This window comes from Aptenodytes patagonicus, chromosome 8, assembly GCF_965638725.1.
Source record: "Aptenodytes patagonicus chromosome 8, bAptPat1.pri.cur, whole genome shotgun sequence".
In the NCBI taxonomy this organism is placed as follows: Eukaryota; Metazoa; Chordata; class Aves; order Sphenisciformes; family Spheniscidae; genus Aptenodytes; species Aptenodytes patagonicus.
In genome coordinates, this window is record NC_134956.1 from 13,244,643 (window position 1) to 13,261,087 (window position 16,445).

At 47.8% G+C, this 16,445-nt stretch overlaps 1 protein-coding gene across 2 annotated transcripts; it reads right to left on the reverse strand.

The window, feature by feature from the left end:
* Positions 1 to 2,118: 2,118 nt before the first annotated feature.
* Positions 2,119 to 16,176, reverse strand: KLF15 (KLF transcription factor 15). 2 transcript variants are annotated; one of them, XM_076346412.1, is made up of 3 exons: positions 15,879 to 16,176; positions 10,387 to 11,494; positions 2,119 to 4,172 (listed from the first exon to the last, which is right to left on the reverse strand). In XM_076346412.1, exons 2-3 carry the CDS (start codon positions 11,427 to 11,429, stop codon positions 4,004 to 4,006), a joined length of 1,212 nt encoding a protein of 403 aa, XP_076202527.1. In that variant the 5' UTR covers positions 11,430 to 11,494; positions 15,879 to 16,176; the 3' UTR covers positions 2,119 to 4,003. The 2 variants fall into 2 exon arrangements, with proteins under 2 accessions (XP_076202527.1, XP_076202529.1); XM_076346414.1 differs by lacking the exon at positions 15,879 to 16,176 and adding an exon at positions 12,623 to 13,064.
* Positions 16,177 to 16,445: the final 269 nt, after the last annotated feature.

Consider the following 16,445-nt stretch of genomic DNA (forward strand, 5'->3'; position numbering starts at 1 on the left):
CAGAAATTGCCAGTAAAACCTTTTAGAAACATACAGAGATCTCGCAAGTGTTAGGAACCAGATCATGATCATTATGTGAAGGCTCTAACACTGCACACGTGTCCATTCACACCTCAGAAACCCAATTATAGATGTTTTAAGTCAATGAGACTTAGGCACATGTATAACGATGCCATGCTGTGCTTTGCCATGCACAGTTGCTGAAGCAGGGACATAATACACTTATCTACAGTTGTGGCATCAAAGCACTTAAATATATATTTATCTTCAGGTGGGTAAAGAGTAATCAGGCTTAAGGCAATGCCACATTTTTCTCATGAATCAGCAAGGCCCAGGCAGGCCAGTAATTCCACATAAAACAAACATCAAAATCTCTTTTGGAAATTTCTACTTTTTTGTTGCAAACCTCTGAAAACATCTTAATTTTCATGCAGAACTAACTCTCCTTTCACAGCAAACATGGCCCTACTCTTTTGAGCAAAATGTTGCAATTTGTACATAAACTTAAATTTCCTTACAGGTATGAGCCAGAAAAACCCACACAATCCACACTCAGAAACCGTACTTAAAACAGAAAAGAAAAAAGAAAAAAAAAAGGAAAGAGAGAATAGGCGTTTCATGGAAAATACTCCAGGCTAAAACATAGCTTAGATCGTAGATTTCTGCACTGCTGTGCTCCAACAGCAGGTATTTTGCATTACTCCACTTCAGCTTTAAGTATTGCCTCTTGCAGAAAAATAACAACTTCTGCCCCGAGTGTCTTGCAGGGTGAATTGCCCAACATTACAGCAATATCAGAACTCCAGATGAGATGGGGAGGAGACTGAGACGCTGGTTAAAATAAAGCAGCTGGTTTAATGCATGATGTTGATAGGGTGAGAACAGAAGGGAATCGGAGCTCCTCTTGGTGCAGGCTTGCTAATTAAAGTGTGTATGCGACTAGCACTCTTAAAACAGCTGTCCTTAGGACTCTGGTCTTGAAGTTACATCTCGGGAGGTAACAACAGCCTGGAGTGAACAGAACTTAGTCTGCCTCATCCCTCGGTCCTCTTGCCAGACTCATAGGGGTTCTCTGGGAAAAATAATCAGGGGTCTGGAGAACCCTGGCTCATCAGCTGGCATTTTTGGTGGCTGTTCTTCAGGGAGAGACTTTAATCCCTAAGTGCCCATTCATCTCAGAGCGATTCTTGCTGGAAGAAGATCTGGACCCACTGCACCATTGCTCCCATGGAGTCTCAGAAGTGATTTTAACACCAGTAATGTTGCTGGTTTCTTCTTCCAGTGGAGGCCAAGCAACCAAAAGCACAGTGCAAGAGATGTCCTGGTTTGCAGATCACAAGAGCATCATATTCATGCCCCTGTTGTTATGAATGGGAAGCAATGGTTGTTGCAGAACGGGGCGTCTTCTCCTCAGGCCTGAGGCATGCTTCGTACCACAGATCCTTCACATCACTCTTTCAGACGTGGGATTTACAGAAGAGCCAACCGAAGTGCCTTGGGACCAAGACCTTCTCTGTGCCAGGCCTTTCTTTCACAATCTAATCCTGTGACTACTAGTCTTATTGCTTGCTCCTTCCATCCAAGGATCACACAAATGTAAATTAAGTCCCACGGTATCACTATGATGCATTATTATCCCCATTTTACAAGAAAGGGAACTGCAACACATGGCAATTGAGTCCTTTGTCCTGGGTCGCACAGTAGTCACTGTCATGGTCTCGAGCAGACTCTGAAGTCCTTCCTCCTTCACACAAACCACTAGAGCTTGAATTTCCTCAAAACCTGCTTGCTCTAATTTATTAACCACAGTTTTACTGCAGCTGCAGACCTGTTCCACAGTGGTCAGAAACCACAGAAGGCATTTGGGGTCCCAAGCGTGGCTGCCAGGCGAGGCGTGAGGGCTCCGGCGAAGGGAGAGCTGAAACATCTTGCGCCTCCCAAGAACTTTCTGAGATGAGAAAAACTTCTGAAGACAACTTCAGATCTGTTTCATCATCTCCCTGTTACCCAGCACCTGAAAAGTTACATCCAGGTGAATCAAAATTTCAAGCGCTATTGTCCTGATTACAGAACTGGCTACAAAGAAAATTAATGAATAATAATTTCAAGAAGGGATTTAAAATTTCCATTTTCATTTTATTGTCAAAGTAAATATATTTTTATGAAGAACAAAAGAAAATATACAGAATTGTAACTTATGTACACTGGCTTTATAGGTATTTTTGTTTCCAATTTACACAAATTTTGATACGTTATTAAAAGATATTTTATATAGATATGCATCTATGTACAGTTTTATTTACATACATTCATAGGATGTGATATAAACCAGTCAATAGATGATAGTTCATTTATATTAATTTCTAGAGGACAAAAGGAATGCATTCGCTTTAGCTAGACCTGCTGTTCTTGCACAGTGCGGGCTCCTGCTCTGCCTAGCGCTAGAATCGCAGTTTCCTATTTCCCATTTTGCCAACAAAAAGACAAACAGATGCCATCTGCGAATGGAAAAGAAATGCAACATCCATTATAAAATCGTTCCTAATTACTGAATTCTATTTTCTTCTAAAGCTTCTTACAATCGCCAGAGTTCAAAAGGAAAAACAAAACAAGAAGAAACACAAACAAAATCACTTGCCTGTTACCATCTGATTATTTGTTTAAATTCCCTTCTTAGCCAGCTACCACACAAATTTGTTTCTTTTGGCTACTGTTCTCACCCATTCGCCCACCCCAGCTGCATGGAGCTCTGACATGGCTGTCAGTAAGTAGAGGATTAGCACTGAAGATCACCCTTGGACAGAAGATCTTGCGGTGTTGTCCCACCAGGCCACGATGCCTCCCACCCTCCCCTGGGTACAGGTACATCCTAGAAGACCCTGCCGGCCAGCGGACAAACATAGACGTAGCTCCAACCAGCGAGGCGTTGACTTGCAGTGGATGCTCGGGACGCCTGGTGCTCACCAGGACCATCGGGCACCTCCGGGGCTGGTGCTTTGGTTTCTCCCCCAAGATCACACAAGAGCACAGGAGCAGAGACAGGAACAGAGCTCAGCCGTTCTCACAAACGGCTTCCTGCTGCTTTACGTGCTAGACAACAGCTCTTCTGCTAAAGACAGTGGATGCTGCAAACCAGAGTCAAAGGAAAGCAGCGTTTCCTTCGACGCATGAGCATCCTTTCACTCCCATGGCAGCACAGGACAGGAGAAGCATTCACACAGTACGCGCTCAGCCACACCAAGAGGCTCCACTCCAAGCCATTTCATCCAGCCTGAGCTTCAGGGTTTGCTTGGGATATGCCTTTGCTTAAATATATATGTATGTATGAATATATATACATAAATATTTATATATAGCCCTAGCCAAGGAAAAGGTAAATGTGAGCCGGAGAAATCAGAGAAGCGCGGAGGCGCATTCCAGTGCTCTCCATGCCTTGCCTCCCCCTGTCCCCGACTCCCACTGTTCCTCCTCCTATGGCCAGCCCCTACAAATCCTTGGCTCAGGCGACCCAAAAACAAAGGAGTTGTTTTCATTTCAAAAGGAATTTGCTGTTTCCAAACTGGACAAATAGAGCAGCTTAATAAAAACTCACAATGAATGGCCTGTACATGAGCAAAGCCCTCAGGAATGCCAGGGCTATAATTAACTAGCAGCAAGCAACTCTTACATTTTCCTGTGCAGCAGAAAACAGCTAAAAATAAAACACTGTAATTTCCAAAAGAAGCAGCAGCAAAGGAGGGAAAGATAGAAGGAAAGGAAAATAACATCCTTAAAAAAAAAAAAAAAGACAAAAAGGAAGAAGCACCCCCCCCTCCCCTGACCCAAAAAGAACTTCATTCTCAAATCATGTTTAAAGGACATGGGACACTCAGACATGGTGGTATCAAGTAACAGCATTGACTGTTCTGTGGAGACAAATAAATTATCACTAGAAATATAGTGAGCAAAGTGCTGTCATCGGCTGTTGTAGGATGGCTGGGCGGGAAGGGGAAAGCAGGACTAATCAGTTCACGGAGCGGATGGAGCGGTTGCTTCGTGGGAACCGATGCACCTTGACATGTTTGGACAAGTGGTCACTTCGAGCAAACTTCTTCTCGCAGACAGGACACTGATAGGGTTTCACCCCCGAGTGGGAGCGCCTGTGCCGGGACAGCTCATCTGACCTGGAGAACCTGCAAGAGAACAGAAGTCTTTTCAGATAAATGGTTTTTTACATTGCTAAGTCTCTCACAGCGGGGAAAAAAAGTCCCCTCAGGCCACTGGGAGACTCCACTTGCAGCAAAGCCTGAACACGTGAACTGAAAGGGACACACAACAGGGCCAGCCTGGTCCCAACCGGCCATCAGCAGCAGTGATGGAAATGCAGAATTATCAACCTCATTCCATGTCAACTCTGGACTCAGAGCAATGCATGGAGGCAACGTTTGTACCAGCCTTGCCCTAAACCCAATGACATGGGTACAGCTCAACAAAAACAGCACTGCTCTTGATCCCTCTGCCCAGTCCCCTTCAAAGCCTGTCCCGCAACCTCTCTCCTGCAAACCCAGGCATGGACCCTTCTCGAGCAGAGATAACAACCAACATCCCGCAGGTGAGGTCTGCTCCAAGCTCCCACTGACACAAGCACAACAGACATCCAGTAATTGCCCCTAGTTTGAGATGGACCACCGATAACAGCCAGACATAGCTACGCAGAAGCTACATGGCTTATCAGATCCAGCTGAAAACTTGGCTTTTGTACGTGCTCCTGCAGGCTAAATAAAGAGTCATTAACATCTCAGTACCAGAGATGCTCAACATCGTAACAGCTGAAATCCAGGTGGGCCCCAATGGCCACTAGCATAGTTACTTCATGGGTAAATTGAAATCAAGATTGAGCCTTTAATTACCAAAATTGTCTCCCAGAGTCATTTCAATTTTAGATATTACCCACCTTCCGTCTCCACAGAAAAATCCCCAAATAGCCACCGTGAATCCCACAGGCTTTACTGAACTCAAATCAGCTAATTCTTCGGTCTTAACAGCAGGGCTGGCTCTATTTCCAGCTTGGATGTGACTGGGAGCCACAGGGTTAATTAATAATGTCACACTAAAACAGCCCTGTCCAGATGGGTACAAAAAATTTGCTGCCTGACAAAGGGCAATAAAGTGTTTTGTTGCCAGAGCAGTAACAAAGAGCTGCACAGAAAGAGAGCTTGCAAGAAATGGTATCAGCTGTTTATTTACAATAAATAAATGAAGTCATGGCCACTAGCTGAATAAATGGGGGAAAGAACATGTAGAAAAATGTGCCCTTCTGGAGCAAAATATCACATCACCAACAGAGTGAATACGCTATTTTTATGAAAGGGGGAAAACAGGACCACTGGGCTCCTATGAATAAGTCCTTCATGCAAGAAAAATAAGTTTCCACATAAAGGTTTTAATTAGCTCTGATCTCCCGCCGCCAATTGAGAAACAGGGTGCAGGCACTGGGAAATCTGGGAATGGTTTCCTTAGTTCCTGCAGCTCCTCAGTCTGATGATGCTACCCAGAGAGCGTTCAGCCAGCACAAAGTAGACACAGATACTCGCCGTGGGTAAGGTAGGGTATGGACACATCTCTCCCAGGGGCATTTCTAGGGGAGATTCCTTCACCCGTTCTCTTGCTTTTCTCCCTTTCCTTGCTTCGGTATCCCCATGGTGAAAGAGTCAAATTCACCATTAAGAGCAACAGGCAGATACCCTAACGGAGCCATCAACCTGTTCCTTGTCTGGGACACGTCTTCTTTATAAAGGCTATGACAGAGGTTTCTCTTCACCCCTAGTACTTGCACGTTTGCTTTCTCTAGCATCCCTGCTCCTTCCAGCCATGGCTTCCCAAAACCACAGTCTGGACCTGGGAGCAGCAGGGCCAGGGATTTCTCCTGAGTCCTTAGCAGTGAGCTAGTCCCAATGCCGCATCCCTGGAGGGATGCTCTTACAGAGCTACGGATGAGTGGGACTAAGCATCTTTCTGGAGAGGGCAGGATGTTGCCTGTGCAGACTGCCTCAGCGGGACTCAGTGCTGGACAAGGAGTGGACTCATTGGCAGTGGTGGCAACCACGTCCAGAGAAAAGAGGGAACAGAGAGGGAAAAGCACCTTTGCAAAGAGCCGTCCTCTTATATACAGGTTTATCACTCAAAGGAGTAAAACCAGATGTGGCCGGGTTGCCTTGTCCCATGTTCTTGGCCATTAAGGTCACCATCTGCAACAGAAGTGCAGTAGCACATGGCTAGTCCTGCACAAGAGCTCCACTAGTGCATTTCAATGGGAATTGCATGGATGGTGGGGGAGAAAGAGGCACATGTCAGGAATGAGCAGCTCTGCTCATACCCTGGGAGCTCGGATGAGTTCATCCGATAAAAATACACTCTGCTTCATAACGATGTCCTTAGCTGAAGAGGCAGGAATGTTGCAATACTGTTCCCCAGCAGTCACGGAAAGATCAACTTACAGAGCCCACAGAAATAAACTTCGAGCTGTCGGTGTGTTTACAAAAAAACAACGCAAAGGTTAGGACAAGGAAGCCGGGAGGATCTGGTGGCCTGGCTCTGCAGTGAAATGATATTTGCAGCACGTTCTGGCACTGAGATCATCCCAAGAAAACTGCACATAATCCCCAGTGGAATGCCAAATTCAAACTAAAGAAAGGTACCTCCAAGGAACACCTCACTATCCCAAGTCACTGCCATTTCCAGAAGGATTCCTCCTTCAAAAGAAAGGTGGAGGGATCTAAGCAATCCCACAGCAACTGGAAGAGTTTCCTTCTTCCATCTGGTGGGACCCCAAAGGACCTGTAACTACGTCTCCCTTGAAGACAAATCCTAGAGCTCCATGATGTTTAGGATGTGTCCTGTGTCTCCTGGCCATACGAGGACATTGCTATGTGGCTCACAGGGCAAGAAAGGTCAATAGCTTCAGCCTGATACTCCATGGTCCCTACCACAGCCACCAGCCATTGAGACTGACTCAGGCTGTACCTCTCCTCCGCAGCGGAGGGGAGGCTCTAGATTCATCCTGCCCATCCCCAAAGCACCACTACGGTAAACCAGCGCTGCTCCTGCGCACCTGCAAACCCCTTTGCACAGCACCAGCAAAAAAGGCCAATGCAAGCTGCCTGCCCTGCCCTGTCCCACACGTGGTCCTCTCCACGCTCACCCGGTCCCATACACGTTCCCAGCCACATGCATTACAAGCCTTTAAACCCTCCCTACCAAAGCAGGCAGAGTTTGTATTGCACACTGTCACCTGCAGAGCCGGCTGTGGGGAAGTGCCTCCAGCCAGAAGATGCAGCAGGGCATTTAAACGTGATCGCCTAATCCCCCGGGCCTTACAACAACTGCAGCTTTGTATGCCGCTGTGCCAGGGGAGGGAAAGCAAGAGCTTCTCCTGCTCCATGCCATAACACGGCTGCTGGGGACTGGCCCATGCTACAGCTCAGCTTTTTGGTCAGGGCTGTCTCAGGAGCAGCGCTAACCAGAGGCTGCTGTGTGCCAAAGGTATAAGCTGGCATGACACGGATCAGTGCACCGACCGGTACAGCGGGGTATCGAACGCAACGGGTCACCAGCCACTTACGAACGCCTCTCTGCAGCCTGCCGAAAACAGCTCTCACCCTGTGCCAAGGAAGGGCACAAGCAAGCAGGGTTCAGCCTCCTCCAGGGAGGTGCTTGGGGCTCTCCTACTGTCCTAGGGGTTAGCAAAAGGGTTTGCTGTGTGCACACCCCTACCTTGCTGCATTTAAAGCATGCAACTTCACCATAGCAGGGCTGCCCAGAGAGCTGGGAAAGCTTTAACCCCCAACAGCTCAGCCACACTGTGCTAGGCAACACTTTGTTTTGTTTTCAAAATTACTATCTTCAGTGAGGTCAGATCTTAAGTGTCTTCAGTGAAAAAATAAATACGCAAGCACAAGAATGCAGGGAAAGGGGGCGGAAAGCAGAGCCCAGCAGTGTTTTAGTGCTTAAATTCATTTGAGATGATATAAAACTAGGAGCAGAGTCCAGACGCATTTGACTTCAGTCATGTGAGATCACAGCTCTCACTGAACTTCTGGAAAAGGTAAACATGCTTTATTGATGAAAGGGGACTGAGTAATTCAGTGCTCAGTTGGGTCTGGCCCTTGATGTGGGAGCAGCGCTTAGGGGATGTGCAGCAATCTCAGGCCGGTGCTAAGTATTGTTGTGAGCGCAGGAAGCAGCTACCCAAGCGCTGCCTCTCCTGCTGGCCATAAACCTCCCTGCTCTGAGCAGAGCCTTTCCAAAGTTTGGGGGTGTTGGGGACTGGGGTACCAGCCTGGGCCATGAAATGCAAGAAGACAGACAGCAACAGAGAGTTTGAAAAGTCGTTCCAGCAGCTGTTTGTGGACAAGACACATGTTCCTCATAGCTAAGGTGGTTAATTTCTCATCCCTGTTGGGCTCCTCGTCTTTAAAAAGTTGTGGCTGGCTGAGAGTGAAAGTTCAGGGTGCTCCTGGTTGTGGGACCTGCACTTCTCTTGGCCCACCTTACACCTGCATCCTGCTTCTGATCCACACCATTCGCTGTAATGCTGGGAGAAGGCAGGCACCCTGGTGTAAATTCAATCTCCATGCCTTACCACTTAATATTTTCCTAAATGTTCCCCTTGGTTTTGCAGCCTGGGAAATACCAGCTCTGTAATAAGACAGACCCGGAGAAGGTCACCCACAGGCAACACTTCAGGCTCCTGATCTTGAGCCACAAAAGTCATTGGAAGCATTGGTATAAATCTCAGCATGGATCAGACAAACCCTCACGTGCCACATGCATTTGTCACAAAAATTAGAGTTTTGCTCACATCCCAGCACAAGGAAAGTCAACGTGACACCCAAAAGCACATTCACAGGCAGGAGGCACATCTGCTGCCTGCGTACACGTACTCTGGCAACCAAATAAGAAGGAGTGAGTGCCTCTACTGCAAGTCAGGAGCAAACCAGCCTGCAGCTTTTGGGACCAATCAGCTAAATAACATGGCTTTAATTTCAGTGCATCCTGAGCAGCAAGCCACTGAGTCCGGCTCATGAGAAGTACCACCAGTACAAGAGGAAAGAAAAGCGCCGCCAGTTTGTAGAGGCACCATAAACTGTAACAGGAAAGGAAATCAGCAAAGAAGTCAATTGCATTGATCTCCTCAGTCCCGCCAAGAGGCAAACTTCAAACTGGTCCAGTTGGGAAGCAGAGGATTCAGCCCCATTCTGACCTTTTCCCTCAAACCAATCCAGCCATCTCTAACTGCTGCATGTCTCACATACTTGCATTTTTACACAACCCTCTCCTGTTACTTTTTACCTCGTCTGTTCCCCATGATCACAACCCATTTCCTCATTAGACATTGCTCGCTGAAGCTCTGCAGGATATTCTTTGAAAGAAATCCGGTTTAATTTAATACAAGGGAGTTAAGATTTTGTTTTCTCCCATCATAATTTGTGGTGCTGTATATTAACTCTTGCCAGCAGGCAGGCTAGTAATACAGCTAATTGGAAAGGGGGAGGAAGGCTTCCGTCAAAGTTTCCTTAAAATAAAAAGTTGATTTTTTTTTTTAACAAAGTTTTAATTTTTCAACTAGTATTAAAAATAAAAAATAAAAAAAAGTCGAGATACCCTCTGCAAAATGTTTTGCTCAAACCCACAATCTTTCTTTCATTCAAGCAATGCTTAACTCCACCTCAGCCTTCTGATTATGTTGTTACATCTGACAGCTTTTTGCAACTTTGAGTGGCACCCACGCATTTCTCTGAATCAACGCAGAGAATAAAACCCAGAGCATGCCAGAGTGTCACTGCCAGCATTTCCAGGAGTGGGATGGAGTGCATTTTCAATGAAGCTGCACAGAATACTGCTCCCCTTAACCACACTCGCTTATCACAGCCCTTCAGTGATCGTGTTTAGCCCAACTGCTCCATGCATTTGGAGCCACAGACAGCCACGCACAGTGATTCTGCCCTAAACCATCCAGTTCACTTACAGCCCTCAGCTGGTACCAGCCAAGCATCTGCTGCAGCTGGTGTGTTGCAACCAGACCAATGTGAATGCAAGGTATTGCCTGCCGTAACAAGCTTAATCTGACCCTCTTGGAATGAAACACAAATTACAATGGACTATTTTTTTTTTTTTTAAAGACACTTAAACAGCTGGTGCCAGCAGGTGATGCTCTGCTATTTAATTTATGAAAGCCCCTAGATTACCTAACAGGAAGAACAAGGTCTTAATTCTCAAACCAACCGAAAAAGTTTTGGGAACAGAAACAGTTTCTAAATTAGAGTGCAAACCTACTTGCTCTGCAAGTCAGGTCAAGTGAGCAAAAAGGGGAAGGGGAATAGGACAGCGCTGCACCCCGATACTAACCTCCATCCGCAACCCGGCCACGTGCATGCAAAAGGCTTTTCTCCTGTATGCCTCCTCAGGTGGGCTTTCAAATGGCTGCTTTTCGTGTACATCTTGGTACAACCAGGAAAAGAACATTTGTGCATTTTAATGAGTTCTGCTGCAGGGTTCTTTTGAAATTTCTGACCCATGATGATTCCCGTCTGACCCTGGATCATGCCTCCTGGCCCAATTGGCTTGGCAGCGATGGGGACGGGAGCAATGCGGACAAATTTAGAGGACAAGTTCAAATTGGACGACTGAACTATCTGAGGCACAAGGGCAAATGTCTGTCCTTGGATGTTGACTAGGAGCTGTGCAATTTTAATGTTGTCTTGTGCTGGTCCTTGGGAACTGGGGCTCGTGTTGGACTCCTGTTTGATCTGTACAGGCTGAATTTGGAGCATAACCGGTATCCCATTCTCCAGGGACATTCCTCCATTTGAAGCTTGGCCACTTTCCGTTGAGCTGCTCAACTGTTCATTTTTACTCTCTTTTAAACTAGCGCCGGGTAACATATGGTCTTTTTGCTGTAGCGAAGCAACAGAAACTTGGCTGCAAGCTCTCAAGTCCTTGGTCTCACTTTTAGGTCTTTCTTTGAGCTCCAACTCCATGTTTTCCTCCAGAAATTCCTCAATTTCCTCAAGCGTGGGCTGAAATGGTCCTGAGTCTTCCATATCCACGGCAAATTCAGGCAACCTAAAGTACTCCTCTTTCACTATCGGTTGAAGTCTCCTTTTGTCCCACCATGACGCAGCGGTGTTCCCCAAAGATGCCTGGGACAATAAGTAGTCTAAGATACTGTCCTGACTTTCTGCACTGGACGTGCTTCCATAGCTGGAGCTGAGAACCTGGGAGTCAGGGCTGGAACAAGAACAAAAGCTGGAGGAGTCGCTGTCATCTTCCGACAGGGGAGAGGGTAGCATTTGGTAGGACCTCACCCCTGCTGTCATGTCCCCAAAGTATCCAAGAGAAGATCTTGTAGATGAAAAGGATTCATCAGTAGGCAGCAAGTGATCCACCATTCCTGGGCGATCTCTTATGGATATCCCAACAGCATATACCAGGCGGCAAAAGTTCAGGTGAGAGCCTGAGTGGAGGAAAACAAAACAGCAGCAGTCAGAAGTTGGTTTAATCATTTATCTCCATGAACTAAAGCTCGTAAAGCCCTCTATCTCACAGGAAAGTCCAAAGCATCCAGTCTCACTGAGTACACATGCTGCTACACGCTTTGATACGTCTGTACCACCCCCTAAGGACTGTCAGGGCCGAAGCATTTTGCAGGATTGCACCACGTATTTGCAAAAGAATTATTTCAGAAATCATTTCCCAACTGTGTGCACTCTAGATTTACAGCTCCCTTCCAGAATATTACTGGCAAGAGAAAATAAAATACGGGCTTTCACCTAACAGTGAAACCTAGAGCCAAAGAAGGGAATGGGGAGAAAAAAATAAAGTGTTGAAATTTTTACCACCCCAAAAAACAAATAAAAAAGTTTATTGCTGGTGGCCATAAAACGCAAATCCTTTCCTTATCTTGTAGCTTTCCACCAACCTTATTTTTAACTTCCTCAATTCCACAAATATAGGCTAATCAGCATAATGCAAGGATCAGTCTGTCAGGAGCCAAAAATATTTACTGTGCTTCAGCATTTACTAGGCGGATTTTCCCCTCCAGATGTAATGAATCAGTGTGCCAACGTCATCATCACCTGCACTGCCCTTAATAAGGCTGGCACTGCACTGAGCTAATTACCATGTCCTGGCAAGCCAGCTGGTGGCTGGTTTCACCTCATCACTCCATGCTCCTCTCTCTCTGGGTATGGAGGTCGAAGTGATCTGAACCTCGTGCCAGATGCTAAACTGGGAGGGCTTGTACAGACCCCCGGCATCTCAATCTGCCGTGACCCACGGTGGGCAGCCGTGCTCCCAGTTTCCCCCCCCGTGTCGAGGCGGCGAGCAGGCAGCATCCTGCAAGCCCCTACTCACGTGAGCCATAATCCCGCTGCAACCCCACAGAGGCACAAGGGCAAAATCCATCCTTCCTAGTGCAGCCCACCGCAATGCTCGCCGACAGCAGCGACTGTCCTGCGCTTTCCCAGTTAAGCCAAGCAAACTTCCTAGAAAGGTTTCTGGGGAGGGGAAGGCAGGAGGGACATCTACGTATTTGTTTTCTTTCCCTCCCCTCCCCCAGAGGAAAAAAAAATAAATTGCTTACGGACGGAGACTATGCCTCTTAGAGAGCAAACACAGAGACCTCCGGACGGAGCGAACACTGGCCCTCAGTCATTCGCTCAAGGTGACTGATTGAAAACAGAGCTGTATATGTGCATAATAAAACAACTCTTTCTGTGGAAGGTATGTGGACTGCAGAGATAGAAGTCATTTGATCAGCCTATGAGGTTTTGTGTGTGTGTGAATTAGGAGGCATGTGACCCAGCGCGAAGGAAATGCCAGTCAATCTTGTTACACGCTGTCATTTTCCACAGGCTCTGCCGCTGCGCTTTGGATGCTTTGCCATGAATAGTCAATAGCTCCCAGTTTTGTGCAGGGAAGGGGATGGTTGTTATTGCTATTGCAGAGCATCCTTGATGCCTGATCTCCACAATTTGCCCCGTCTTTGCCTTCGCTGGAGAAAAATCAAAAGGTGTCTATGTGCTCAGTGCTGCAGCGAACGCAGCGCGAGACGTTTTACACAACACCCTTAAAGAGCTCCATCCCATTGGCAGCATCTATTAATATTTCACAGGAAACGGGGGGGGGGAACGTATTTCTTAAAGATACAGCTTCCTCCTTCATACGCACATGGAGGAAATAGGGGCAGGTTGAAAGAAAGACTTAAAAGTAAGATTGCACATTTTCCTGGTATGTACGGCCTGTCAGCCAGCTATGCCTCTGAACCGATAATGAAATACCCACATGTGCCAAACATGAGGAAGTTCAAACAGAGGTTAGTGGCTCTGTTTTGTGACCTTAGCCTATAATCATTTCTTATAGTAAAAGTGAAGAGTCAGAAGAGCCAAACTATTTCTAACACACAGGACTGACTTTTTTTTTTTTTCTTTTAAATCTTGCGTTGACGGAAAGTTCTTCCAGCAGAAGTCCCAGAGCTGAGCTATTCCTAGTTTTGAAACAGAAAACACAATCTGCTTCCGAGAAGTTTGTATTGGCTTCCAGTAAGAATTCACCCAAGCAGCCTGTTTCTATCTTGCACCAAAACCTGATGACTGCCTTGTGAAATATGGGGCAGAAAGGAGGACTTGCCCTCAGACGGTTTCTGATCCTCCCTCCTATGTCTGCATTGTTCCAGCTTGAACTTCTGAAGAATGGTGCTGTGAGTGAAATCTGGACTGCAATGTGTTGTTTGTTGTTTTTTTTTTCCTAAGAAAAGCTGGCGTGCTCTGCGTGCGGGGAAAGAGCCTGCACCAAAAGCAGTTGGTAAGGTTTTGTTTTTTTTTTTAAAAAAAAAAGTTTGAGTTTTCTTTAAATGGCTGTGAGAACTAGGAAGCCACATATCAAAATATCCACATATTCCACTGGGAATAGAACTAAACCCTAATTTGAATAAGGGCTGAAAGGAGGGGGGGGGGGAACCCAACAAACTCGTAGCAACTGCTGTGAGCAATGTCCCTCAGCAGAAAACAGCCAGCACACTTATTTCCCCATCTCTTTCGACATGGAGTAATGTCACTTGGTGTAACCAGAATAATTTTAAGAAGAGAGGGGACTGTCAGAGGCAAATAGATCCAGGCACATTACGGTCCAGATCTGCTTTCTGTGCACTCTCAAAACTTGCAGAGCAGCCAAGAAGATTTTGGGGAATGCCTGGAATGCAGGATCAGGCCCAGGCTATATTTTATCCTAAAGGCCAGACTAACAACCAAAAGGCTTTCATCCCTAGTTTGCCAGAAGACACAGCCAAAACCAGAAGATTAAAAAACAAAACCAAAAAAAGGCAGGGCTACACAAGCTGTGAAAACTAACGATGCTGTTTACATAAAGCACTTTCATCTCTAGGAGCCCTGAAAACACATTAGAAATATAAGCACCTATAGAGGGACCTCAGTGCCTCAGCCACTGAAAAACAGCCACTTCTGGAGTGAAATACAGCAGCTGTTCAACAGTACACGGCAGGACGACAGTCTCCAACTTTTAAGAGTTCCCTGGGTTGTTATGATGTCCTTTCTGCCAGAAACAGGTTGTTCTGTTTAAAACCTGTCCATCTAATCGTCAGCTAAAAAAAAAATGACGACAAAAAAAACCCCAAAACACAGAGAAGGCATATTCTGACTCAGAGTAACATTAAAATGTTAAGTCCTGGGAACTTGCCGAAACACGGGGACATATTTCCCAGCCTGTCATTTCTGGACAGTCAGGCCAGCGCAACTGATAGCCCAGCAGTATATGGGCTCAGATACGCTGACAGTCATTTCCTACGTATACTGCTACAGCTTTTTCTAGTTTAGGACTAATCTCTTTAGGGTTTTCTCTTGTTCCCTAGAAGATTTTAAATCTGTTCAGGCTGACTCCTGCTCCACAGACGGAGCCATAAACCAGGCAGTGAACCAGGCCCAGCGTTTCTAAGAAATTCAAATAGAAATGCACGGGGGGAAAAAACAAACAAAAAAACCTAAAAAAAAAAAAGCCAAAAGGAAACCCATTTGCTCTCACCCCTTCTGCAAGGTGGCTGCGCTGCTCCCCGGACACCAGGGGAAAGATGGGGGTTGTTTAGGGTCTCCTCGGTTTTTTTTTTTTTCCCCAACCCCACCGCCTCTGGGAAGCTGCAGAAACGGTCCCAAAGCCTTATTTTCTGGAAACTACCCCCCTTCACCCCCAAACTTTGGCTTCCACAAGAGGAAGCACTTTATCTGTAGCGGGCGCTGGCAGCGGCTCCCCCCGGAGCGCAGCCCCCGCTGATCCCACAGCCCCGGGCTGACGGCCCGGCAGCGAACGGTGCCCCGAAATAACGCGCGGCACCAGCCGCCCGGGCAGCGAAAGCGGGCCGGGGGGGCACAATTCCCACCCCAGCACAAGCACAGCCAGGTTTCCACGGCTGCAAAGCATTTGCTTGATTGTGGTTTTTTGTTTTGTTTTGGGTTTTTTATTATTATTTGTTTTCCTACTCCGTCCATCCCTTTTCAGGAAGCTCTGGGGGCCAGAGCTCCCCCCCCCCCACAATCCGGCGTGGTCCCCTGGCCACGATGACCGGGAGTAACCCAGCCCCCCCGCCTGTCACACCACGGCACGGTACGGATCCAGCCTGAAAACAGCCCCCCACCCCCGGCCGCAGCCCGGCACCCCCTGCTGCACCGCCGGGGGGGGGGATTTATCCTTCCACCCCCCCCGTGACGGGGCAGCAGCGGCACAAACACCACCAGCCCCCCCGGCTACTGGTGCTGCGGCAGCGGGGTGCAGGGGCACGGCTGGCGGGACGCGCACCCGCGCAAACCTCCGGGCCCCTCGCACACCCTTACCTGAACTCCTCTGCAAGCCGGGGAGGGGGGAGAAAACGCCAGGAACGATCAGAAGAATGCAAACACAGCAATGGAAATGAAAATAAAAACCCACAAAAAGAAGAATAAAAAGCAAAAATAAGTGTAGAGATTAAAAAAAAAAAAAGTAAGATTAAAAAAAAGCAACAACAACAACAAAACGCAGAAGACCCCACGATAACCAGAACAAGCCCCGGCGGCGAGCAGGGGAGCGCGGAGCGGCGGAAGGCGGGCGCAGCTCCCCCGGGAGGCGGGTGCGCGGCTGCGGAGCGCGGCCCCGCTCCCGTAGTACTATATCCCCCTCACATGACGGGCGCCCGGCGGCGGCGGGGGAGGCCGGGGAGAGGCTCGACCGCGTCCGCCGCCCCCATTGGTCCCGCCGCGGCGGGGGCCGGCCCGCCGCCGGCCTCAATGGGAGCCGCGGCACCGCCCGGCCCGGCCCGGCCCGGCCCCCGGGGCGGTGCCCGGGAGGGTCAGCGCATGGGCGAGCCCCCGGAGGCGTGCCGGACCCCGGGGCGTGCGAGCCCCCGGCCGAGTGCGAATGCCCGG

What these genes read in the sequence shown, in the direction of transcription:
- KLF15 (XM_076346412.1), bottom strand. Translation starts at nt 11,429, where the DNA reads ATGGTGGATCACTTGCTGCCTACTGATGAATCCTTTTCATCTACAAGA. An exon ending in TGGCCGGGTTGCGGATGGAG is followed by an intron (nt 4,173 to 10,386) that starts GTTAGTATCGGG and finishes GTTCTCTTGCAG; the next exon opens with GTTCTCCAGGTCAGATGAGC.